This window comes from Miscanthus floridulus, chromosome 10 (genome assembly GCF_019320115.1).
Source record: "Miscanthus floridulus cultivar M001 chromosome 10, ASM1932011v1, whole genome shotgun sequence".
In the NCBI taxonomy this organism is placed as follows: Eukaryota; Viridiplantae; Streptophyta; class Magnoliopsida; order Poales; family Poaceae; genus Miscanthus; species Miscanthus floridulus.
Genome location: NC_089589.1, coordinates 113,515,365 through 113,541,959, shown reverse-complemented (window position 1 = coordinate 113,541,959; position 26,595 = coordinate 113,515,365). Strand labels below are relative to the sequence as shown.

Here is a 26,595-nt window from a genome sequence, read left to right as displayed (position 1 = left end):
TATATTTCACTGTGTAGATCTACTCGTGTGGAGTCCAACAAAATTAAAATTTCCATTTTATAAATTTTCTGTGATTTACTATGATTTTTCAAAGATTCAGCCGAAATAAATAAAAAAGAAAAAGACAAAACCGCCTTCAAAACCGCTTATAACAGGACTAGGGAGGTAAGATAAAAATGTTTTAAAAGTTGAGGGATGTGTTTTGTCCGGTTTTAAAGTTTAGGGAGAAAACCGGACTTTCGTGAAGGTTGGGGTTGGACTTTTTCCGGCCATCTACTGACAAATCTGATGGGCCCTGTTACGGCACCCGGAAGTTAGGCTTCTGCCTCTTATTCCAGCACAGAAACGGCCCCCAACAGCCCAATGGAAGGACCCATTGCAGCAGCAGCCAGCAGCCCCCGTGAGAACCGCGGCCGTGCGCGCCAACAGGCTGTCTCGACGGTGCTCGCTTCCCGCCACCGATTTCATCAGTGTTGTAAGAAATCGACCTGCCGGATGCACGCACGCATGAATATATCCAACACGAAATGAATGGACTCTCCGCCGCCTCTTAATCACCTGACGATTAATTCCCGCAGGATCGGAGGCAACAAGCAGATGCATATGGGCAGTGGCAGTGGCAGTGGAAGATTTTCGACGCGCGCAGCGATACCTGCAGTGGCCTGCTAGCAGCTTCTTATGTAATGTACCTCTTATGTAATGGCCTACTGGGAGTTAGCATCGAGATGTGTATATATATTATGGACAATGTTACGATGCTTCTCTTATACAGTACCTTTTAAAAAGTAAGGGTTTAAATCTGGACCATTGAATTTTACCAGGTATAACAAAATTTAGTTGAATTCATATAATAGTAAAAAATTGAAACAATATTTTTTTTTAAAAGGAAATAACTAGTGTATCTACTTCAAAACGACCAAATCTTCTATGCATGATTTTTTGGTGTCATACTTGGCCATAGGGTGCGTTTGGTTCAGAGACAAAATAAGATAGGATGGACTGTCCGTGATTTTAGGGTTTGGGATTATCTCATATGTATGTTTGGTTGCGAGGATAGGATCGTCCCTATTTGTTGTTTGGGTTAAGGGATTTGCCGGTGGCCCCACGAGTCATCCTTCTAATCTTTTTTTCTTGGCATCCTTATCTTCTTCTCCTCGCGTGTGCAAATGAGGAGAACTCATGCTAACAACAAGGTACAGTAGAAAAAGTGCTCCTACGCCCCAACCAACAAACAAAGCAAGTCAAAATGCAGCAGTGCTGCTTCACCTTTTCGTATCATTCAATTAATAAAGGCTATGATAGCAAACAAATATATTTTTGGAATCTAAACGACAAGGCCTACAACTTTCATAAAGAGTTTATATTTTTATCACGTCTTTAAGATGGCCTAAACTGCGGTTGAAAACAGACTTCAGAAGCTGTCTAAGATTTGAAACAACAAGCTTTACATTTTCATCTCCATATCTTTATGTCCAAAAATTATGAAATTTCAACGGATAGCAAATCATTTCATAATCTACAACTTTCATATTCCTCATATTTGCAGATATGGTCAGCAAGATGACCTAATACATGAGCAAAGCTTAACTGAAAATTATGTAGAGAAAACAATACATCCAATTTTAAAAATCTATATCCGGAGTTCCTCTTATCCAAAAGCCATGATCTTTGCCAATCCAAAAATAAAATAGAAAGTACTACAAGTCTCTTATAATTTGTATAGTCCCATCATGCATCTAATGTTCTCAAAATTCTCCTAGATCAAGTTAAAATCGTGCAATTTCACGAGCTAATAGATTGAAAGTCTTGTAAAACTTTCTCATTATACATTTTAGGAGGAATAGTCATTTAAGCCATGAAAAGTACAAGAACAGCCACACTACTCAATAGGCAGCAGAATCCTATATTTGATTCCAAAGGCGATTCTTCCTCTCTCAATACCACTTATTTCCAAGACCAAAGACCATCCAAACATATCAATCAGAAGACCCAAAGAGGGAATCATTTCACCTTGGCTATCCCCAAGATAGGGTAGCAAGAAACAGATGCGGCTCTCCTCGTTTCTCTTTCCCTTGGTTATTAATGGTTTGGGGGAGGTGTTAGAGAGGGAGAGGGCGCAGGGAAGAAGAGGGAAGACGTGCTGGAGAGGAGGAGCTCGAGCAAGAGAAGGGAGAGCAGCTAATGGGTGAGGGGTGTGCATTCTAGGGTTGGGCTGCTGACTTGGGCTTGGTGGTGATGGTGTGCTGGCCTTGGCCCTTCTAAATTAAACCCTTTCTTTCAGTTTTTGATGTGTTACATGTTATAATGTAGGTAAACAGTGTGTGCATGCACTGTAATGGCTTCTAACCTAGTAACGGATACAGATAAAGCATCGGTTTCTGTTTATAGAATAAGTTGAAGTGTAAACTTGAGGTTAGATATACATGGTGGACAGGGGACCAACCACCGCCTCTGCTAACTGCCCAAGATACACATATATTAAGAAAGTATGACTAGTTATGTTTGCACATTAAAAAATATGGATAGCACAACACACATATATTAAGAAAAACATGAGCTTTGACTTCATGTTTAGTTTCCTCCAATTCATTTGGAGTAGCCCATTCAATACAAATTTTGAAGGAGATGTTGGGTATCATTCCTTAATTCAAATACTTCTTTGCATAATTATTAGTACAAACCAAAAGATATTCGAAGCAGCAGTTCTGGTGCCGACGGAAGGAATAGAATTTGATAGTTTCCACAATGACATGATAAAAGAAATGATCTTATTCCAAAAGGAATTTCGGTTTGTCTATAATTAGTATAACATGCTTTATCCATTCTTGGATATCGATCTACCATCCTCTGGAGACCAATTTATTTGAAACTCGCTAGGATTGAGAGACCTGAAATTTCCATTATATATGGTAGCGTCAACAGTGTAGCATGAACCATATGATGTTGCATGTGTTGGTTTTCTGGAGCAGAAAACATAGTCAATATATATATATATATATATATATATATATATATATATATATATATATATATATATATATATATATATATATATATATATATATATATATAAAACTGGCTACAAAATAACTTATTCTGTAGCCACTTTGAGTTATGATAATTACTATGTTAATTTACAAGATTATAGTAACTCCTTACTAAGTTGTTTACTATAATGTTATGGTAAATATCCCTATGTGTTATTAGTACCCCAACTATCATAAATATGTATTGACATTATCGTAAATTAGTATATAAAATTATCGTAAATGGAGGTGGCTACAGAATAACTTATTTTATAGTTGGCTACTGAATATACTCTCCATATATAGAAAAAATGATGGGGACGGTTCTCACCGTATAATCTTGCTATCGTGGGCACCCATCTCTAACTCATACTACGTGTCTGTGCATAAACATCCATCCTATATGAGAGTTGTAGTTGGATCAAAGGTAGTGCCATGATTTTTGTGGTGAGGATTATATATTAGAACATTTATTTATATGAATCTTTTTATAAGTGCGGCTGATTTTTTCTTAATTTTATGTCATTGAGAAACCTAGTGTAATATACTTCCGTGTAGCGTAACTAGGTGCGGCTATAGCAACAAGCATTTTAGTAAGTTCGCATGTGTATTACCGATTCAAACACACAAGAGCACAATGGATACTTGACCTCTTTCATCTTATTTCTAAAAAAAATAGAAGAAATTATGTTGAAAAATGTTTCCCTAAGATTTGAACTCCACCAAAGAAACTGTATTTCCAGAGAAGTTAAGGGTGTGTTTGGTTTGAGGACAAGGGTGGATGGGATATGGCCATTATGGATTTGGGGATATGGATATCTATACTGCTTGTTTAGTTGAGTAATTATATCCATTCTTTAAAAATAATAAAAATGAATTATACACTAATAAATATGCACTAACACTAATTTGTCATGATAACCACTAATTAAAAAAAATAGCACTACTACTACCCAAATTGGCTCACAAAATGCACTAGTGTAGGAATCTTTTCCGAGGAAGGCAAAACCGGTTTTTGGAGGCGGGTAATGCGTCCGCCTCCATCGAAAGGTATGCGTTAACACAGACTTACGGAGGCAGACACAATGCCCGTCTATGCTAATCAATCAGAACAAAAACACAAGAAAAAGAAAAGTCGTCGCTGGATTTGGGCACCTGCCACCGGATCTGAGCACCCGCCGCTGGATCCAATGCCCACCTACCGCGGATCGAAGCCCCACCGCCGGTGGGCCATGTGGGCCCACCACAGCCAGGGTGCGTCCTCCACCGTCGAAGCCGCAGGGCACAAGCGCCCTCCACCATCGAGCCATGGGCGCAAGCAGCCCCTACCTCCGTCGACGCCACGCCGAGAGAGCAGAGGGAGAGAAGAAGAGAGGCGCCGCCGCTGGGTGAGCTATGAGAGAGAGAGGGTGTTAGGTGAGCTGTGAGAGACGAGAAAGAGGATGAGAAGCCCCCAAACCCTAACTCAACTATATATATGTGAAAGTGCAATCAAGCCCTAATTGTGGGTTTTGGTGATAATGAATGAGATTTATCGAGATGATAAGCAGGGAATCTATATTCGAGGATGTTACATGAAACGGAGGAGCCCCAATTACAAATGTTGATGGCTTTCAAACTCAAAGGAGGTTTAAATTCTTTTATATTTTGAATTTGAGTATAGGAAAAGTCGTACTATAAAGGGGGACACAATGCTTAAGCTAACCTGTGCTACCAAGTGCTCAAACCTACACATGCATCCTCATATTCACAGTCAAAACAGCCTACACTTCACTCTTACCTTTGTTGTCTTGCCTGGTGCGGCACTGCCGCACCTGAAGAGAGGCACTACAGCACTTAAGCCACGGCACTACAGCGACTTAAGTGACCGTCGGGGCTGAGGGGGTATTTATACCCATCCTCTTCCTTCCCAACGACTATCTTCTTCCTCCTACTCATTCCAGCACTCCCAAAACAGAAAAGGAGCCCTCTCTCTCTTCCTCCATTAGTGACCTTGAACCCTCAAGCAAATTCATTGATTTCTCCATCAATCCTTTAGAGAAAAGGGTCCAAAACTCAATTAGAAAGCAGCTCCATTGATTCCTCAACTCAAAAGAGCACTTGGTTCACGTTTTGGCCGCGGTTGTGTTTGTTACTCTTGGAGCTTGACTCCTAGCCGGCTAGGACGTCGCCCGTGGAGCTTGCCAACTTGTATGGCAACTCCGGGAGGCTTGTAACCATCTCTTGAAGCTAGTAAACTCACTCCTTATCTCAAGAGTTAAGTCTCTTGACTTGAGAACGAGGAAGGGTTGGAAAGCCCTAAGCCTTAGTGGCTAACCTAAACAACGTGGAGGTAGGCAAGCCTTGGTGGCGAGCTGAACCACGGGATAAATTATTATGTCACTTGTACCTGATTTACATTACTTGCATTTCATATTGTTGGTTGAGGTGATTTCTAGGGTTTCTAGTCGATCTACTTGTGTGTGGTGCTCCTACAACTTCTAGCTCTTGATCTGTGACTAGCATACCTGCAGTAGGCTGAGAAATTTTTCCGATCTAAGTTTCCGTTCATTGATTTTGAACTGTGATTCGAAGTTGTCTGCAGGTGCCGCTATTCTGATCCGGCAGTGCCGTCCTCCAGAGCGGCAGTGCCGTAGGGTGAATTTGATAAAAGTTTGAGTGTTTGTTTTGACAGGCCTATTCACCCCCCTCTAGGCCAACAAGAGATCCTACAATATGGAACACCGGTAACGGGCCTTTTGGGCTGCTTTGGGCCTCAGGCCATATTTTTTAGGCAAGTCTCTTAAGTGGTCTGCCTCCGTAAATCAATTTTAGGAGACGAGTATTTGCGACCGCCTACGTTAATGTTTGGACAGTGTCTCGCGAAAATCATTTTTGTAGTAGTGATGTGTGCTAATCAACGTATTAGCACTTATCAAAACTAAATTGATCATCATAATTAATAATTAATAGTATAACATACTATTAATCTTTAATTCTTTTGCTAATAAAAAAGATTTGAAACATGGATAAGCTAATTCGCCTGTTTTTTTTTTGGCCACTGTAAGGAATATTCCTGCAATGGATATCCTGTTCCAACCAGTCCACCAAACCAAATGCCATCTATCCGTGAATGGTTCTCCCATCCAAAGATATTCATCCAATTGAACACACCCTAAAGTCGGGGTTATTCCAGAAAGAGTCGAGCCCTGCCTTACCATGTATGGAATTGGCAGTATTTATATAGAGTCACATGGAAACGACATTTTTATAAATGCCAACTGAAACGGCTTGAGTAGTACAGTATATGTTTGCTTTTTTTCTAGACGCTTATATATTTTTCAAACATCGAAAAATGGAAAAATGGAAAAGAAAAACTGGTAACGAGAACTCCGCATTCCAAACATGAATTGATTTGAGGCCAATAGATCCCGGGTGCGCAGCCGAGCAGGCTCTCTGTATTCATTTGTCATGTAATGTCTTCTTTTTTTTAAGGCAGATGTAATGTTTTTTTTCTGACGTGACAAAAATAATAATCCAGAAAAATATCAGAAATGCTAAAAAGCAAACACGCAAGATATGAGGCTTTAGCCCCCACGCCCCACCTGGCGCCCGCACATAAGGATGGCAACGGGGATATACCCGTCGGGTATCGCCGGAACATTCTCTTCCCCGCTACGGAGAATTCATCCCGTCCCCATCCCCATTAACTGTCTCGGGTATAGATTCTTGCCCATCCCCGTACCCGTCGGGTATCGGTCGGGTAACAGATACCCGACGGGTACTGCATACCAGATAAACAAGGATACTTAGGGTCGTAGCTTTGCAATCGGAGACGTTTCTTCTTCACCCGGGTATAAGTGTCGGAGTCTCAGAGATGCCGAGGAGAAGGAGCGAGGTTACGAGGAGGATGAGCAAAGGTGGCAGAGAGACTGAACTGAGGAAGCGAGGGGCACGAGCGCTCATGAGACAGGCGTGCTTGTGCTGCTGGCGGAGATAGTGAGGAAAAATTGAACGAGGGTTCCTAGAACACACAAACTATATATATGTCTGTTCAGATTTTGACCAAAATACCTATGTTGAGCTTCTTTGGGTCTAATACTCGCATGACAGCTCAAATAGTCGGGGTCCCCAACGGGTAACGGGGACGGGTAAACAGTGAACGTTCCCGTACCCGCTATACCCGTCGGGTATGGATTCTTGCCCATTTAGATGCCCGCGGGTAAAGATATGATCCCATCCCCGTCCCCTAATGGATCAAATATCCGTCGGGTATCGGGTATCGGGGCCCCGTTGCCATCTTTACCCGCACACCCTACCCGCCCGGCACCCGCACACCTCTCCCCTCCCCTCCCTCTCTCTCTCTCTCTACACCTCACCGGCGAGCACCTCCCCGCGGCCGTGCCCCACCGCCTCCCCGTGCATGGCCATGGCGGATGAGGCGGCGGATCCAGTGGATACAGCGACAGATTCGGCAGATCCGATGGCGGTGGCGACGGATCTGCGCCAGGTAGGCCTCCTCCTCTCTCACCTCTCTCCTCCTCCTCTCGGATCTGCTTTCTAGGGTTCCGGCGAGCTCTCCCCGTATCTTCCCCAACTTCGGCGGGTATAGAATGCGCCGACCGGGGGAGGAAGGCTGGCCAGGCGGTGGGGATGGCCGACAGGCGGTTTAGGGGGAGCTGGTGGCGACAGCGGCGACCGTGCTAGGTCAGGGCGGGGAAGCTCTGGCCATGGTGGCGACGGCGACGGGGGGAGAAAGGGGATGAAGGTTGCGCCGCTGGCGGTGAAATCCTAGTTTGTCGTGGCGGGGGCGAGTGCGCCGGAGTCAGGGAAGAAAATCTGTTGTGGGTGTGTGTTTTTTTTGCCACTAAAAACTGACGTGCGAGAGGTGTGCGCGCCGAACTTCCAAATCCTGCACGCGCTAGCTCTAGCAGTGCCCAAAAAATAATTCATCTTGTGTTATTATTATTAAAGTATTAGTTTTTTTTAGGTTATTAAAATAATAAAACATCATCACGGCCCTGTCCAATTCAGGGGCGTCCGAGAAAGGAAAAAGTCTACTTTTGCTCCCTCATCTTTTGCGCTAGTTTATATTTGCTCCCTCATCTCTAAAACCAGGCACGGGACCTCCCACATCTCTCTAAACCACGCACCTGAACTTCCTCGGTGGTTTGGCCTCCGGTATTTGCTGAGCCAGGCTAAAAATAGAAGACGCGAGCGCCCGCTGGTCACGCTCCTCTTTTTCCCCGAGTCCATGCGCGCCGCCGCCACTCCATGCGCGCCGCCGCCACCGTCTTGCCACGCCGCCATTAGGTTCATCGTCATTGCTAGCCTGAAATCCTCCATGGCCCCTGGCACATCTCGCGTCCTCCTTCCGCAGCCTCCGTCCACAGAAGCGCCGCCGCTAGGAGGGAGCGGGCTGTCGCTAATCTGGTGCCCATACTGCGGGAAGGGGCGGATTTTGGAGCTGATGTCGAATACAGATGAGCACCCAATGGAAAGGTTCTTCAAATGCCCGAGGAAGTATAGACAGGTTAGATTTTTGAAATTTGTGGTGTTAATTGAAAGCTAGGGTTTGTACAGTGCAAACTGATTTTCCTTTTTTTTAGTTTCCTCGCTGTGATTTCTACATGTTCGAAGAAGAATATGCCAACTTTCTTGTTCATTATGGGATGCTTCAAGAATCCGAGATGTGCCATTACCGTCCACTGGAGACGACAGATTGTGTGGAAGTTGAGGTGTATGAACAGGCGCTACCACTGATGAAGAAAGAACCTGTTGGGGTGTATGATCCTCGGAGGACTGGCTTCGGCCAAGAAGGGAGGCACGAAGAAGCAAAAACATTGGAATTGGATGATGTGTGTTGGCGTTGCTGTCCTAGTGTTGTTAGGTTTCAATTCGGCCATTCTCCTTGTGTTGGTTGTCATGCAAATGTATAAATGACAACTGCTTATGTTTAATTTTCCATTGTAAAATGGTTCCAGTGACTTGTTCCTCAGTTATCAATGCATATGACTATGGAGCTCTTTGCTAGAGAATGACCTATGGTCCAGCACATGATATTGCATCTACTAGCCGAAATGACTAGTGAAACTAATTTTTAGCATATTCATCAGGACAATATGACGACATCAGAATGAAGGAGACAACCAAACAAACTTATTTATCAGATTATACAGATTTTCACCTAGTCAGAATGAAGGAGATAGAACCAACCAAGCACGCCCTCCTTCATACCGATATAGTTCATTTTCTTATGCATGTACTCGTTTGCTGCAAACTTGCACCATCGTTTAGGACGCAGACAACAGAGCTAAAAGCACATGCTACATACTAATTGCCTAAACGTCGACGACATGTCCTTGTCAGTCGGAACCAGTAACGAAACGTCGACGGCAGCAGAGTATCACGAGCAACCTAACTTGCCCTTCTCCGCCTAGAGTAGTGCAGGTAAGCTGAATCCAGGCCCTGATTATGACATTGTCACGCGTCTCCGCCCAGATGGGTATTGCACCTTTCAGAACTCACTAGCTACCAACTAAGAAAGATTGTGGCACATGTTCTGCAGAAGAGAACATGCCCTGGTTGCTGCTGGGTTCGTGGTGCATATATCACTTCTTCACCTCACTGGACTCATCTGCATACATGGAATAGGCTTGCAGGTTCACTGGACTCACTGGACATATATCACTACAGGTAAGCAAGAGAACATGCCCAGATGGTTCACATAACTTAAGACAAATTGTCATACATGGCAGTTCTAGTTTATTGCGTACATAAGAGGAAATAGATAACAACAGTCTTATCAGGTAGCATACATAATTGTCATACATCATAAAGGGCATATTTATTCAAGTTTGGCATACAACCAGACACACAAACACATCACAACTTATCAGATTTCTATGGAGGAAGAATCTGGAGTGGATTAGTTCCATATTTGTTTGGAATAGGCTTCTTCTTTGCTGGCTCTTGAGCAGACACATGAGCAGATGCAGTCCCACCAGTTAGCTGTACATTAACACTGCAGTTAACATTGGAAGTGGGCACTCTAGCTTGCAGGTTAATTGTAGCTGACCCAGAAGGAATTGTTGAAACCCTTGCACGTGCACTTGATTTGATGACGTTTTGTGAGTTTGTTGCCTTTGCCTACAACAATCAGAAGAAGCTAGAATTAATTTTAAATACAACTTGCATAACATAAAACTTGGAGATGTTGGTAAACATACCTTTTTCATGCTCTGTGCACTAGATACATCAGATGTGGCAGTCCTTTTTGTACCACTTGCCGTGCGCTTTTGTGTATTGGAAAGCACAACCATAGCATTTGGGTTACCTCCTGCAGCTGACTGAGATCCTGTTGGCTGTGATACTGGAACTGACTTATATCCTGTTGGCTGTGATACTGGAACTGACTGAGAGCTACCTCCTGCTCTCTGAGAACCTCTTGCATGTGAAGGTCCTGCTCCACTTATGTTCGTACATGTTGACTTGTTGTGTCCAGGCAAGCGGCATTTGCTGCATCTGATAATTGTTCCAGTTTTTGACATTTTAGTGGCCTTTCTCACTTCTGTTGGTTCCCTTCTCCTCTCAGTCTTTGGCCTGCCAGGCATTTTCACATAACCAGGAGCTCTAAGGGGTTCCCTATCAGATGCAGGCCAGCTATTCATACCCTCAACTGGGTTTAAGCAATGACTATATGTTTGGTTGAAGTGGTGTACAGAGTAGCAGTCAGCCACATATTCATCTAGGCAGTTGGTCTTGAATAATATACATGAAATGGCATGGCAACAAGGAAGTCCAGACAATTGCCAATACCTACAGGAACATTTCTTTGACACCAAATCAACTGTGAATCTATTGTCAAAATGCTGAACTTCAAATTTGTCGTTCCCATTGCAGATGGCATGACAATGTGCAGACATAGAAATGTAGACATTAAATTTTTTATTGATGTTTGGGTAGATAACCATTGTCCACTTCTGTGATTTAGTTCTTTGTTCTTGGATCCTGACCATTACTTTCCTTCTAATAGTTTCAAGCATGGTGATTATAGGAAAGAACCTAGCCTCGATGATCCATTTGTTGAATGACTCACAAATATTATTATCTACGGAGTCACAATTAGAACCCAACCTGAACCAAGCTCGGCTCCAATGCTAAGGATGAGTGTTCATTATAGCTTGTGCACCTGCTCTAGTGTGTTGTGCTAGCTTTGCTCTTGCCAAGTTGAAAAGCATCAAACAAGGTGCTTTGGCACACCTCCAAAATTTTTTCTGGTAGTCCTTCTTCGTAAACTCCTTCTTCCAGTTTGCATAAATGTGCCTAGCACAGTTCCTGTGTTCAGCTTCAGGTGCCCATTTGCTGATAGCATTAAGAATTCCCTGAACAAGTTGGAAATATTATAAATCATCTGCCTTCATAGTTACAAATTTTAACATAACAAATGTTTTACAGCAGCATACCTTTTGCTGGTCTGAGATGAAAACCCATCCATGTCCTCCCTGCACACCAACATCCCTAAAGAGCATATCACAGAACCAATCCCAATTGTCGTTGTTCTCCTTGTCCACAACTGCCCAGGCAATAGGGTACATCTGGTTGTTGGCATCCCTCCCAATAGCACAAAGAAGTTCACCGTTAGTTGTTCCTTTGAAAAAGCATCCATCTAACCCAACAACTTTCCTACAGCCAGCTTTGAACCCTTCTTTGCAAGCATGCAGACATATGTACATTCTTCTAAAAATAGGAGGCTCTACATTATCTTCCTTGTTCACAATAACGTTGCTTCCTGGGTTGCTTCTGAGAAGCTCCATTTGGTAGTCATACAGCCTAGAGTACTGCTTTTTATTTGCATCCAAAGCTTTCTGCATCACTAGTGATTTTGCTCTCTTTAGCTTCGACTTAGAAACGGTTGCAAACATTTCTTCTTGAACTGTCTGCTGCATGTGAGGTATTTTCCAGCATGGGTTGGCAAAAATAAACTTTTCATATTTCCTAGCAATTACAGCTGAGGTCACTAGTTTATTGTCTCTTCTAGGTGGACACATGTGATTATTTGTAAATGTAGATATTTGCCAACTATCAGACCTAGAAGTATTTGACAACAGACATACCCATGGACAACCTTCCCAGTCACATATTGCCCTCACCCTCTTTGGGTCATTCTTAATAAACCGAATAACCTTTCTCTCATCCAAGCCATGCTTAAGTGCAGCCTTCTTGAATTGCTTCTTGGAACTAAATTTCATTCCCAACTTAAACTTGACAACAGGCTTCTTCTTGTTAAATCTTGGATATAGGCTACCTTGCCCTGTACCCCCTAACTCATCAATAGATTCTGCATCACTACTATCTAAATATGGAGTGTTGTTGCCATCATCCTCATCCTCTTGTTCATTTTGAGGCCTAGAATCAACACCTTCACATATCACATCATCTAAGCTTGCTGCCTCACCCTTCTTTATCTTCTTCTTGAAATCCTTAAATTTCTTATGAATTTGGGTTGCTTCTTCATCATCACCAGAACTACATGAGTCTCCAGGCATGTACTCACCGTCATTGTTAGACATCTCATCTCCATTTGTGTCTCCTGGCATGTTATTTGGAGTACAGTAAAATTGACTGACAAGGTCAACTTGCTTGTCTATTTCTTTGCTTTCACCTTTCCAAATAGTCAAAGGTTGCAGATCTTCATCTTCTATCTCATTATCCTTGGAATTTTCTTCCATCTCTTTCTCATAGACACTTGCTTCAATAGCTGCATCATACTCATGATTTTCAGCATACACATCTGCAACATCACCTTCAACAATGCAGTCAGACATGATCTGGCACACTTTGTCATCAACTAAAGCTCTCAGGCCTGTGCTCATGTCTCTCCCTGGAAATAGCCAATGCAAAATTGTGCCTTCTTTGACATTGCAATGGTCACGGAGATGGCCAACAACTTCAGGCAGCGACAACTTGTCTCGGTCGATGTAAGACATAGCTTGAGTACCTCCAACATAAAACACTCCATTGCTATTCCTCAAGAACTCCCCATTAAAATGAAACCGAACAGGGAGGAAGTCGCAACCATCCATGCCTAATCACGTGACACCTACATGCAGAAGATACAGGCTACGGGGTTCAGTACTAATAAAATAGGTGCGGTAAGAACATTAGTGCTTAAAATAGGACTACAAGTGCTTAAAATAGGACTACTGATGTACCCATTACTTGTTAAATTACACAATCACCAAGAAAAACAACTCAAAAATACAGGATCCATTTGCGGCTTAGCGCTCACCGTGGTCAGCGGCACCGTGCTCGCGAGTTGGCGTGATGCGCTCGCCGAGGCCCAGTAGCACCGCTCCTGCATGCGCGCTGCGCCCGGCGCCCGCCCAGGCCCAGCGGCACCGCTTGCTGCGCCCAACGCCCACTGCCCCGCCGCCTCTCGCAACTCGAATGCCGGAGCTAGGGTTCGTCAGTTTGGGGGATTTTTTTAACGAACAGAGTCGATCAGATCTTGGGCACGGGCACTTCTACTTGATTTAGTGCTGACTCAGCGAATACCGGAGGCCAAACCACCGAGGGAGGTCAGGTGCGTGGTTTGGAGAGATGAGGGAGGTCTTGTGCCTGGTTTTAGAGATGAGGGAGCAAAAGTGAACTAGCGCAAAAGATGAGGGAGCAAAAGTAGACTTTTTCCTACGAGAAACCCTGCCTGTGCGGAAATGGGCCTCCAGCTCCCAGCGGGGGCCCATGTATCCCAGACGATTGTCGTGCTCGCGTTGCACATGTACCGTACCACGCTGTGTGCCCAGTTCGCCGACCCCATTCCTCGTCTTTTCCCCACTTGCCGTCGCCGACTCGCCATCGACGCCGACGGAGACGAGGGTTTCGGCAGCTCTCGTCTCCCGCTCTCTCCGGCGCTTCCGGTTGTATTGGGGCCTCTCCTCCCGCGGCAGTCTGGAGGCTATGGCGCTGGCGCTTGGTAAGCCCCTTCACCGTCGCTTTCCGTACGACCCACCCGTAATCGATTGCTGTGAAGGAATAGCAATCTTCGTATACGATTGTTCATCTCTAATACTGTACGGAAGTGCATGGGGGCATGGCCGTATCTCCCGATTTAGCTGCACACCCCGTCCCTTAATCGGATCGAATTTCGTCTGTTCTTGAGTAAATCGCAAATGGGGATTCTGCTGCACTGTACCCCAACCAAACTTTTTTCTTAAAAAAACTTATTTTTGAGTCTTTTTTCGCAATTTCTTATTGTTCAGACAATTTCTGCGTGAGTTAGAGCCGGATTCAGAGGTGTCCTTTGGTAATACATGGAACTGGAGATTTATATTTGGGTTGTTTGGTCGTTTGGTCATCTTATATAAAAATACATATACATGGAGCTTTGCAGGACACGTACTCCATGGAGATTGCAGAGGGCACAAGGAAACGGACCCGTGCAAGCGATGGCGGTGGCGAAAGCTCCACCGGTGGCCCGGACCGACTGAGCGCTCTACCAGACTGCCTCCTCCACGTCATCATGTCCTCCCTCAAGGCTCGACAGGTGGTGCAGACGTGCGTGCTGTCAACACGCTGGAAGCACCTCTGGCGCTCTGTGCCGTGCCTCGACATCGACATTGTTGAGTTCAGGACCAAGGCGGCGGCGCCTGCCTCCAGCAGTGGCGGCAGCGACATCAGCTCTGACTCTGATGACTCCGACTCCGACTTGGGCAGCAACCAGGACAAGGGCAAAGGGTGGGACGAATTTGAGGATTTCACTGTCAACCTCATGCTCCGCTGCAACATCGCACTGCTGGATTCATTCAGGCTGGACATTGATAGGGGCTGCAGACCTCAGACCTATGTTTGCTCTGACAGTGCAATACAAGGCTGGGAATACAGCGGCCGACAAGCAGCAGCATGGCTCCGACGTGCGATGAAATACTGCACACCAGGACCAGGTCATGCCATCAGTTGTCAGCGTCAGGGATTGAATCTGAGCCCCAGTTCTTGGCGCCTCAGAAGGCTGCATCTCTGCCACGTATCTCTGGACGATCGTTTCGCGGAGCATCTTAGCTCAGTGTGCTGCTCTTTGGAGGATTTGGAGCTGGACCATTGCACCTGTGAGATCCGTTCGATCGCCTCTGACTCGCTCCAGAACTTAGTTTTGAAAAGTTGCTCATGGGGCGGATTCCTCTCCGACATTGCATCCCCAACATTGAAGACGTTGATTGTCGATGGCGGCTCCAATTGGTATGGCGACCTGCTGGCTATCTCAGCCCCCATGGTTGCCTATCTACGCCTAGATGTGGATGGTGTCTGCTTCCGTGGAGGTATTTCGATAAATGAGATGCCATCCCTTGACAGGGCTTCGATTCATCTACGCCGTCACAAATACAGTTTTTTGTCCAAAAGTATGTGTCGAAGTAAACTTGGCGGAGATCAATCCAAGCTTCTTTGTGGTGTGTCTAATGTGACAAGTTTCAATTTGTTAGGTGTCGGGACAACGGTATGCTCTTTGGCATCTTTGTTTTCTCTGCAAGTGTTCCATTTTATTCGTCACTCTGATAATGTGTTGGTGCTGCTATCTACTTCCAATGAACTCCAGGTGCTCGGTAAGGAACACACATTCCTGGAATTCCAGAACCTGAGGAACTTGCTGCTGGACGACTGTGATCTCAGTGACGACTTCCGCATATTGCGATTCTTTCATCGGGGTTCACCTAATCTAGAGAAGGTCACTTTGCGGCACTGCAAGGTACACTGTAGCTTGGTTTTCTAGCTCCTTATGTAACCAACCAATGCAACATAGTTCATGCATTATCGATCTCACATCTTTTGTGTTCATTGCCCACAGTTCCCAGGTGATTCTGAGGACAAGGAAGGAACGCGCAAACTGGACAAGACCTCATCTTCTGGTTGCTGCTGTGGCCTGGACTTCCTACGTGATGCGAACGTCGAGCTTGAAATCATACATAAAGATGGTGATGCCTGTCGATCTGCTGGCGAGCTTGTGCGCCACCTACCAAATCTCAAAGGTACAACTGATGCTGTTCCTGACGCTGCTGCTGCTCCTGCTGAACATCCGGTGCCTCATTCAACTGGAGTTGGGCCTCGTCGGGGAACTCGGCGCAGGATGACCAGCGTGCGCATCTCAGGACCAGAATAGGAATGGCCCATGTAAAGTGGCGTGTTTATGTTGTGTAGCAAGAGATATATAGATTAGCGTCTGAGGGAGAGGACAAGAAATTATGAACTAATCAGACCGAATTCTAATTGAATCTGCCGGTATTCCTTGCTGAACTCATCTCTGTTCTTTTTCTACCTCCCAGTACTCTTAATCTCACTCAAATTCTGGTACCAAATACTCGAGGATTACATTAGACTCGCCAAATTTAATTAGCGTTATTGTTAGTTCAGATTTTTTTTGTCTCACTCATTGTTCATCATTCATGTCGATTTGAAATGCATTTTATAAGTGGCGAGCATATACTTTTGACTCATTTCTAAATGATGTAAGCCTTTGCTTAGTTAATCTTGCCATTGAAATTTACTCTGCTTTCTTGCTTAAGGTTAATTTTGCTTCTTCAAAATATCTCTTTTAAAGCCCCTATGAACTGTGTCCACTTGCATTTGCATGTTTTCTTTCACTTTTTCTTGTTGGAAGTGTTTCTATTTTTTAAAAAAGAAAAACAATGAAAGCTTCAAAATGTGCTTGGAAATTGCGTGCTCTTGGTTTTTTTTTGGGGGGGGGGGGGGGGGGGGGGGGGGGGGGGGGTTAACAAAGGTACATAATTTGAAAGACTAAACACCAGCTCCAATTCATTAATGTTTTTTTCTTTCATCAGCTTATCCAGTATGTTGTGTTTTATATTGTGTTTCATTTTACAAATCGCCAAATGAAACGGCTTGAGAAGTAGTATATGTTTGCAATTTTTGGTCCCGGACCCTTATATATTTTTCAAACATCGAATAAAAATATAAAAATGCAAAAAAAAAAACGGTAATGTGAAGCCCCAGGCAGGCCACCCAAGGCCCGGGTGTCTCCGGCCCCCATGAGAAGTATTCCAAACATGAATTGAGGCCCATAGATCCTGTCATTCGTAGACGTATATGTATACATAGTGATAAAAAAAAAATCTCTCCGCGCACTACTCCTCCCCCATGGCCATGGCCCCATCCCGCCGCTCCCGCCGTCGACGGAGACGAGGGTTTCCGCCTTTCCGCAGCTTCTTCTTCCGGGCTCTGGCACTCCGGCAGGCTCAGGCTGCGGCGCTCGGTAAACCCCTTCCCCGACCGCCCTCTCGCCAACCCTTGTTTGATCAGCAACGCCTGCTCGCGGCCTCTTGAAACCTTGCTCCGCCTGATTGTTGTCGACTTGTCGTTTGTTCAGAAAAAAAAAAAAATCTTGCGCCTGATCTAGCATCGCTTGTCGCCGTCTCGTACTCTCGTGTTGTAATCGAACCCCAGTCTGCGGTGTTCTTTTGTAGATGGAACTGGGGAGATTTTCATTATTATTATTATTATTAATTACTGTGCGTCGTTTGATCATCCGAGCAGAGCACTCCATGGAGCTTCGGGGACCCAGAAGGAAGCGGCCCCGCGTAAGCATCGGCGTCGTTGGCGGCAGAAGCTCAGCCGACGGCGCCCCGGACCTGCTGAACGATCTACCGGACTGCCTCCTCCACACCATCATGTCCTTCATGAAGGCCCCGCAGGTGGTGCAGACGTGCGTGCTGTCCAAGCGCCGTGCCTCAACGTCGACGTGGCCGAGTTCAAAACCAAGACAGCGGCGGCGCCTGGTTGTTCCTACGACAAGGCCATGAACTGGAACGTGGACGAGTTCAAAACCACGCCGGCGGTTGTTCCTGCGACAAGGCCATGAACTGGAAGGAGCGGGGAAAATTCGTGGATGGTGCAAACGCTGCAACATTGCGCTGCTGGATTCGTTGAGGCTGCATGGCCATGGTGACAGGACACCTCTGTTGTTTCTGCGGTACGCCGCCAGATCCTCCAGCCAGATGGAGAGATTGATGAGCTCGGCCGCATCTTTGGCAGCGCCTCAGAAGACTGCAGCTCACCCATGTACCTCTAGATCATTGTTTCGCGACGCATGTTGGTTTAGGGTGCCACCTTTAGGTGGCATTTACATATTTACCATTATTACGGATGACATCTTACACTGTGTCAGTGACATGGAATTTTTTATACCACTCACATCGTAATGATGGTAAATATGTAAATATTTCTTTTTAGAAGATTTGGAGCTGGACGGTTGCACTTTTGAGATCCATCGCATCTTCTTCGACTCGCTGAAAACCCTGCTTCTGAAACATTGCAGATTGGGCAATCTTTCTGAGATTGCAGCATCCCCCACGGTGAAGACCTTGGTTATTTACGGCGGCTTGAATGGTCCGCTGGTTACCTTTGCCCCCGCTGTTGCTTACCTGCACCTGGCTGTCAAACTTGGTGGGTTTGCTGCTGGTATTTCAATAAAAGAGATGCCATCCCTGGACAAGGCTATGATTCGGTTGTTCCGTCACAGATATTATGTACCCAACAGTACTGAACTTAGCGGCGATCGGTTCAAGTTTCTTCATAGCGTATCTAATGTGACAAGTTTAGAGTCGCCAGGACGCGGGCTGCGAGAACAACGAGGCAGCCCTTGGCTGCCAGGGCCTAGTGCGGCCTCCAAACGCACAGTCGTAATCACCAATGGATAACACAACTATCTTGTCATGGAACGTGCGCGGTCTCAACGCGAGAGCCCGGCGCACAGGGGCTTGAAGCGTTGGCTCACCTGTAGCTAGGATGGCCACCCTTAATGTTGTTGGTTTCAGAATGTAGCGCTTGCAAAACACTAACGCGGCCGTGGAACGGCACTTGTATTGCTCAAACTCTTTCTACCTAATACAATGATACGCATCACTTGTGCGTATTCGAGAAAAAAAAGAGTTGTGCAACGTCGGGGGGATGGTATGCCTTCACTGCCTCTGCCAATGTTCCATTTTATTTTATTCACTCCAATAATGTTGCAGTGCTTTATATATCTAATGTACTCCAGGTGCTTGGAAAGGAACCCACATCCAAAGCATTCCAGAACCTGAAGAACTTACTGCTGACTCACTGTGATCTTAGCGACGACTGCATCTTAGATTTTTTTCTTCGGCGTTCGCCTAATCTGGAGAGGTTCACTTTGCGGCCCTGCAAGTTTACTTTAGTTTGGTTTTTAGTTTCTTATTACGTAACCAGCATAGTTCATCATCTTACATCTTTTTGTGTTGTCCACAGTTGTTAGATGATACAGAGGTTAAGCCACTGCTCAAACTGAAGACGACCGATTTCCTGCGTGAAAACTTCAAGATTGAAATCTTATATAAAGAGCGCTACAGCCGCAAAGTCATCGAGTTTATGAAGCGTGTTTCAGGGTATCGGCTGGAGAATTTCATTAAGCTCCTCATTCATGTTGATTTGAAGTGCATATCATAGGTTTCCTTCAGATGCATTATTAAACTGCGAGCATACATTTTTTACTCGTTTCTGAATGATGCAATATTTTGCTCCATTTAACCTTACTTTTGATATATAATGTTTTCTTGCTAAGGATACGATTGCTTCTAAAAAATATCTCCTTTTAAGCCCTATGAATGAACTTTGTCCACTTGCATGTTTGCTTTATTGGAACCTTTTCAAATTAAAATTCAATGCAAGCTTCAAAAATAAGACTAAAAATAGCGTACTCCCTTCTGGGTTTTTCTTTTGGGAACTTTTTTGGACTTAACAGAGGCACATACTTTGTACTTTCAATACCTAACCAAGCTTCAAGTTCGTAAATGTTTTTTTATATAAGTGTGCAGATTTCTCCTGTCTGGTTCTGATTTGGCATGCACACCTTCTCAACTTAACTAGAGAGATCATATTGAATATCTACATATTTCATCTCGATTCCAGTTGAGGCGCTGCTGGGCCGGCTCACGCGGCAGGAAGGGGGGGGGGAGGAGGGGAAGGGCTGGTCTGCTGCTGTGGGCCGAGAGGTGGGAGAGGGAGAGAATGAGCTCGTGGGGCTTTTCCCAATTTCCAATTCCATTATCTATTTCCTAACTCAATTATGCATATGTTTAAATGATTTCAAATTTAAATTTGAATGCATGAGTGTGTAAAAAGGGTGCCACCATAAGTTCAACAAGTCATGCAATCATTCACACAAAGTTTCACACATATATTTTTATGTTCCTATGTTATTTTATTTAAAAAAATTATTTAGGTTAGCTATATATGTTATCTCCTATACAAAAATTAAAAAGTTCAAATTTTTAGTGATTTTTAACACTAGGTCAAATTTTTAGGGTGTTGCACGTACGTTGCAATCGTTTTTTATCTGGATGTTGCATATGTTTCGCATATATGTTGGAACAGTATGTTCCATAATGTTTCAGCTGTTTTAGTCTTATGTTGCAGCAAGTGGTTTCATGTTGTAAGTTGAAAGTGTTATTTTTTTTTTGATGTTTCATGTGTTCCACACACATGTTGCAAATGCATGTTTCGAGTGTTTTATTGTTTTTAGACGTATGTTGAATTCAGGTTTTATTATGTTGCAAGTGTTTTATGTTGTTTGGCTAGGGGCAAGCCGGGGGCAGGCAGATGGGGGGGGGCTGCAGATGGGCCGCTGGGGTTTGGTGAACGGGTGCTCCGGTCGGGGGCACGCCGGGCCCCGGCTCTCAAGTGCCGCCCACACGGAGAGAGAGGAGTGGGTATGGGGAATGACCGGCTGACGCAGATACGGGGCGGAGTGCACGCGTGGGGTCGAATGAAGCCGGACGAGGGTGGGGCGATTGCGGATTGGGGCGCGTCCGGACGTCCGGGCACTAGCCACGCTCTTTATCTATTCCTACAATTGTTTCTTACCTTACCTATTCCTATGTCACTTGACTAGAGGCAGTGTTCGCCTAAACGGATTAAATGACCGTTTAAACGGCTAGTAAACGGTAAACTGTGGTAAACTGTTTTGGTTGGGGGGTAAACGGAAATTAAACGGCTGACCGTTTAAACGGTAAAAAAAACGGGAAAACGGCCTAAACGGAACGGAGATAAACATCATTAAACGGTCTAAACAGTTGTTTAAACGGCCGTTTAGACGAACACGAGGTAAATCTAATTCAGTTTTGTATGGATAAATTTGTATACTTAAGTTTATTATATTTATAAATGTGTACACTTGATATGTTACATGCATAAATATTTATATTTGGTTCTTTTCACATGCATAAATATATATACACACCAAAATAATTGATTTTTACTCGGATAAATGTGTATAAATGCTAGAATACTTGATTTTTTACATGCACATATATAATTATATGTATTTTTTTTAAAGTATAAAACCGTTTAGACCGTTTAACTTCGTTTAAACACCGTGTAAACAGCCTAAATGCTAAACGAAGGGCGACCGTGTAAAGACCGTTTACCGTTTAGGAAAACATTGACCAGAGGTTAGACCATTTTTGCAGGATGAACAAGGTAATAAAAGAAGGATGAACAATGATGAAAACTTTGTGCTGACTAAAGATGAACTGATACCGACTAGCTTGACTCACCCTCTTTTGCTTTTGTAATACAAAGATTGGTAATCAAATATTATGCAATTCGAGTGCGTGTGTTCTTAAACAATTCCATTTGTTTTTCTCGTGGAATCAAACCTTGACACTTGTTAAAGTCCCCAAGTAAAACGACAATGCAGCGCCAATCAACATCGCCTTGTCGAAGGCCCTCTTTGGTTCAGGAATTGAGAGGAATTGGAACGTAATTTAATAATAAAATGGGAAGCACATTCTAGACATTGGTTTCAATTTATGGGATTCAAATAGGCCCTTGGACTTTTGAACTATAGAGTTTAAAGAGTACGAGGCCTTCTTTTACAACATTTTTTCGACGTGTGTGATGGCATTTGGCAAAGCAGACATCTCAATCACTCGGCCAAAATGCAGCAAGGCCACCCCCTCTAAAAAAGGGAAAGAGATTACTGATCTGAACTCCTTTGGTTGCCAGTACACAATGCAAGGATTATTGTTTTGTGTATTCTTCTAGCACAGTGTTAAAAAAATGCGAACATAGAATATAAAGTCGGTTCATTGGCATATACGGATTTACAAAAAGAAAAGAAAAATAAATCCGAAAGCAGGTTGTTGGAAAATCATTGGATCAAGATTATTGTAGCAGCATGTTATTCTTGATATGCCATATAAGAGATATATGATACCCAAAAAACAAAAAGAAGAGATAGAATCTACTTCTTTAATATTTTAACATGTAGCACAAAACTAACACGTTTCTGTATTTTTATATAGGAAAAAATCCACATTACCTCTCTCAACTTTTACGAAAGTCTGTTTTTCCTGCATAAACTCTAAAACCAGGTAAACCATCTCCCTAAATTTTTAAAACCGTTCGTTTTACCTCCCTGACCGGTTATAAGCGGTTTTCAAAGACGATTTTATCTTTTTTTTCTTTTTTATTTATTTTGCCTTTTTTTTTTTGAAAAATCATAGTAAATCACAGAAAAATCATAAAATGGAAAGTCTAATTTTGTTGGACTCCACATGAGTAGATCTACACAGTGAATATATAATATGGTATGCTTTAGTAAAAGTTTTTTTTGCTGTAGCTTTAGATCTATGCTTTTCTATTATTAATTCATAGCTGCAGTTGCTATGGTCCAATTATGGTGAAATTTTTATGGTGGACTAATTATTGTATGCTTGAATTATAGTAAAAAATTTATACTAATTGGATCATGTATAACTTAGTTATAGATTTATAAATATTTTTTAACAAGCATACACCTAAATAAATCTACAGCAAAAAAATTGTACTAAAGCATACCATATTATATGTTCACTATGTAGATCTACTCATGTGGAGTCCAAAAGAATTATATTTTTTATTTAAGATTTCTCTGTGATTTACTATGATTTTTTAAAGATTCAGCCGAAATAAATAAAAAAGATAAAGACAAAACCGTCTTTGAAAACCGCTTATAACCAGTCAGGGAGGTAAAACGAACGGTTTTAAAAATTTAGGGAGGTGGTTTATCTGATTTTGCAGTTAAGAGAGGAAAGCAGACTTTTAAAAAAGTTGAGAGAGGTAGTGTGGACTTTTTCCTTTTTATATACAGTATGATGACTCTAGCCCATGTAGCACTACTACCCCTCTTTAATTCTGGCCCAATAACATCTCAAAAATTGGAAGTTTAGAAGGCCCAGCCCTGGTTTGTGACTTAGCCCAGCAAACAGGCCTGCCCCCCTACGACGCTCGCACTCGCATCTCGCGAGTCGACATCCGGCCGGCGGCGGCGCCGTGGCGGCTTCTCCAGCTCGCTGCTCGGTGCTCACGCTCTCCTCTGCGTCTCTGCGTCGTCTGGGCTACGGCCTCCGGCAGCGCCACGGCGGCTCCCTACCTGCCCCGCAGGGGGCGAACCTCTCCCCCTGCGCTCGCCGCTCGGCATCCCGGCGAGGCGGCGACGGTTCCAGTCTCCCAGTCCGACCGGCTGCAGCCCTGCGGCTCCTGCTGGCTGCTGCACGCCCCCTTCACCCCTGCTGCTAGGTTTGCAACTCTGAACTCTCTGAAGTTTGATGTCTGAATACTGAATTTATGGACCATATTTACATTTAGTCTGTGATAATAATTCAATTTGCATTATTGCACACTAGAATGGACACGTTTCTTATTAAGAAAGATGCTTCCAAGATTACTGCTGAAACTAGAGAGTCGTGTTGAACCAAAAAGAGCACGCATTGAGCTTAATATGAGTGACATAGTTGCTGATCCAGGACTTAGAAAGCCTACTGATGAGTTCCATCATGATAATTAGTAAGCACCCTGACACTTTTTTCGTTGTTTGTCTTTGTAGCCGTGGATAGAAACTAACAGTGAACGAAATCAAGGAATGAATGGTCATTTTGGCCTTTTGGTCATCAATTATTAGAGTTCTATTTGGTATTCTTTCCTACCACAAACTTGTACTTTATGATATTTGAGCATTCCAAATGAATACTGCTAATTGTCCTTCTGGCTATATCTATTACATAATTTAGTATAGCGCAATAGTGTTAGTAAGATTTTTAGCCCTTTACTATTCAGGCCCCCTCTTGTCGTGTTTCTGGGTCTGCCACTAACAACGATTATTGTTTTGCGTATTCTTCTACCACAGTGTTAAAAAAATTGCGAACATAGAATATGAAGTTAGTTCGTTGGCGTATACGGATTTGCTAAAAGAAAAAAAAAATCTGAAAGCAGGTTGTTGGAAAATTCATTGAATCAAGATTATTGTAGCAATGCTTCACCATCTCTTGAAATCTTGTGCTGTCTCTGATCTAGCAGCGCGGCTCATCTAGTAATCGAACAGGTTTTTCTGGTGTTCTTACCTAGATGGATTTGTTCATTTCTTTATTTTTCCGAGCAGGACGCACCATGGAGATTGAGGACACAGCAACAAAGCGTGCCCGTGAAAGAGGCGGCAGCGGACGCTCAGCTAGCGACGCGGACCGGCTGAGTGCTCTGCCGGACAGCCTGCTCCACACCATCATGTCGTTCCTGAAGGCGCGGCAGGCAGTGCAAACCTGCGTGCTGGCCACGCGCTGGCGGCACCTCTGGCGCTCCATGCCGTGCCTCGATGTCGACCATGACGAGTTCTGCAGGACTGGGGCTGCTTCTTCCAAAGACCGTGCCAAGCAGGAGTGGGAAAATTTCGAGGATTTCACCAGTAACCTGATGCATCTCTGCAACGTGGCTCTGCTGGAGTCCTTGAGCCTGCGTGTTACTCACAGCAGGGCACCTGGTTTTCGTCCCCATAAACAAGCAGGTGGATGGCTCCGACGTGCCATGAAGTACTGCACCCCCGACCTTCCCCGTCAGCACGCTGACGGACTGAGCTCCAGTTCATGGCGCCTCAAGAGGCTGCACCTCTGCAATGTGGCTCTGGATGCTCGTTTCGGGAACCATGTCCGTTCGGCGTGCAGATCATTGGAGGATTTGGAGCTGGAGGACTGCACGTGTGCGTTTCAAGCAATCACCTCTGGCTCACTGAAGAGCTTGGTTCTGAAGAACTGCTGGTGGAACTATCTCACTGAGATCACATCACCCACACTGAAGCGCTTAGTTGTCGCTGGTGGCTCGAATAATGCTCCCTGTGTTGTCGTGGCCCCCGCGATTGCTCATCCGTGCCTCGATGTGCCTCTTTACTTTGCTAGAAGTATTTCAGTGAATCGGATGCCATCACTGCCAAGGCTTTGACTTATTTATCGATGAGGTCATAGAGACAGTGTATTGGCAAGTAAACTTTATTGCCATAAATCCTTAGTCTAGGCCTTGTACTCCCTACGTTCTGGGCTCTTGGCCCGTTTTCTCAAAGGATGTCGTAGCATGCTCGGGCACGCTCAGAGGGGAGGAGTTGGACGCGATTGCCCCTGTGTTTCGGCTTCCGTCCACAGTAATCACGCGCTCGCAATCCACCGCATTGATCTCGTCTCTTCGTTTCACTTGCCACCGCATGGTCGCTTCAATTTCCTTCCTCATGCCGCACGCTCGCTTTCCTTCTTCGCCACGCGCCTTCCTTCCTCGCCGCTCGCCGCACGTCTTCGTCGCCCTCGCGCCGTGCCTTCCTTCCTCGCCGCTCGCCACACGTCTTCCTCGCCACTCACCGGTCTACTCCCTTCCTTCCTCGCGCCATGGAGTCCGGCGCCATGGAGGTCGCTCGCGCCATGGAGGAGGTGCTGGACTCAGAGATGACGCCAGACTCGGAGATGACACTGGCCTCGGAGATGGCGCTGGACTCGGTCGAGATGGCGCTGGACTCGGTCGAGATGGCCTCGGACTCGGTCGAGATGGCGCTGGACTCGGTCGAGATGGCGCCGGACTCCGTCGACGTGGTGCCGGACTCCGTCGAGGTGATGCCGGAGTCTCTTTGTGCTCGCTGCGGCACGTTCCACGTCGACAACGACGACGAAGGCTGCTACCAAGCTCGCCGTGAAACTAGCAGGTGTGCACGTTGCGGTATTGTACACAGAGACTACGATCTCACAACATGGATACTTGATGGCATAGAAAAATTTGATTGTGAGCTCTACATTCCTGATGTGGAGAAGCTTCAAATGGATGGTGACACAATACTTCTTCGTGAGCACGTTATCAAGAAGTTGGACGAGATCTACAATATGAAGAAGTTGAAAGATGTAAAGATGAAGCAAGATGCAAAGAAAGAACAGTAAGGTACATGTCTCATTCAGTCGACCTAGCAGGCATGCAAAAACTAATTTGCTAGTAATATTCTTGCTTCGGCTAGCATGCTGCAAAGACTAAGAGTCTCAAAGACTAACATGCTTGCATCTTCTAATATTCTTCTTCTAATTTGTTGTAGGAAGGCTAGCAATTGCTTCGGCTAGCAAGGAAGATTCACAAGAGATTTGCAATGGCAGTCGATCTTCTTTCTCTAGTTTTTCTTTTTGCATGTGAGGAATCTTGAACTGGTTGCACCCTTTAACTTTCGTGGCTTCCCTCAAAACACTCTGAAGTGTTACAAAAATCTTGTTTGCTTTCCATGGAGAGTACTCTA

At 44.5% G+C, this 26,595-nt stretch overlaps 2 protein-coding genes and 1 pseudogene across 3 annotated transcripts; 2 read left to right on the top strand and 1 right to left on the bottom strand.

Moving 5' to 3' along the window:
* Positions 1-10,337: 10,337 nt before the first annotated feature.
* On the bottom strand, positions 10,338-12,736 carry LOC136489331 (uncharacterized; annotated as a pseudogene).
* A 995-nt stretch (positions 12,737-13,731) lies between these two features.
* LOC136485375 (MEIOTIC F-BOX protein MOF-like) lies at positions 13,732-16,328 on the top strand. 2 transcript variants are annotated; one of them, XM_066482273.1, is made up of 4 exons: positions 13,732-13,980; positions 14,390-15,495; positions 15,595-15,744; positions 15,844-16,328. In XM_066482273.1, the coding sequence occupies exons 1-4, from the start codon at positions 13,749-13,751 to the stop codon at positions 16,153-16,155; spliced, it is 1,800 nt and encodes a 599-aa protein (XP_066338370.1). In that variant the 5' UTR covers positions 13,732-13,748; the 3' UTR covers positions 16,156-16,328. The 2 variants fall into 2 exon arrangements, with proteins under 2 accessions (XP_066338370.1, XP_066338371.1); XM_066482274.1 differs by having other exon boundaries at positions 13,848-13,980; positions 14,398-15,495; positions 15,844-16,312.
* A 6,980-nt stretch (positions 16,329-23,308) lies between these two features.
* Positions 23,309-25,285, top strand: LOC136486982 (MEIOTIC F-BOX protein MOF-like). Its single transcript, XM_066484089.1, has 2 exons — positions 23,309-23,588; positions 24,448-25,285. Exon 2 carries the CDS (start codon positions 24,456-24,458, stop codon positions 25,275-25,277), a length of 822 nt encoding a protein of 273 aa, XP_066340186.1. The 5' UTR covers positions 23,309-23,588; positions 24,448-24,455; the 3' UTR covers positions 25,278-25,285.
* The last annotated feature ends 1,310 nt before the right edge of the window (positions 25,286-26,595 follow it).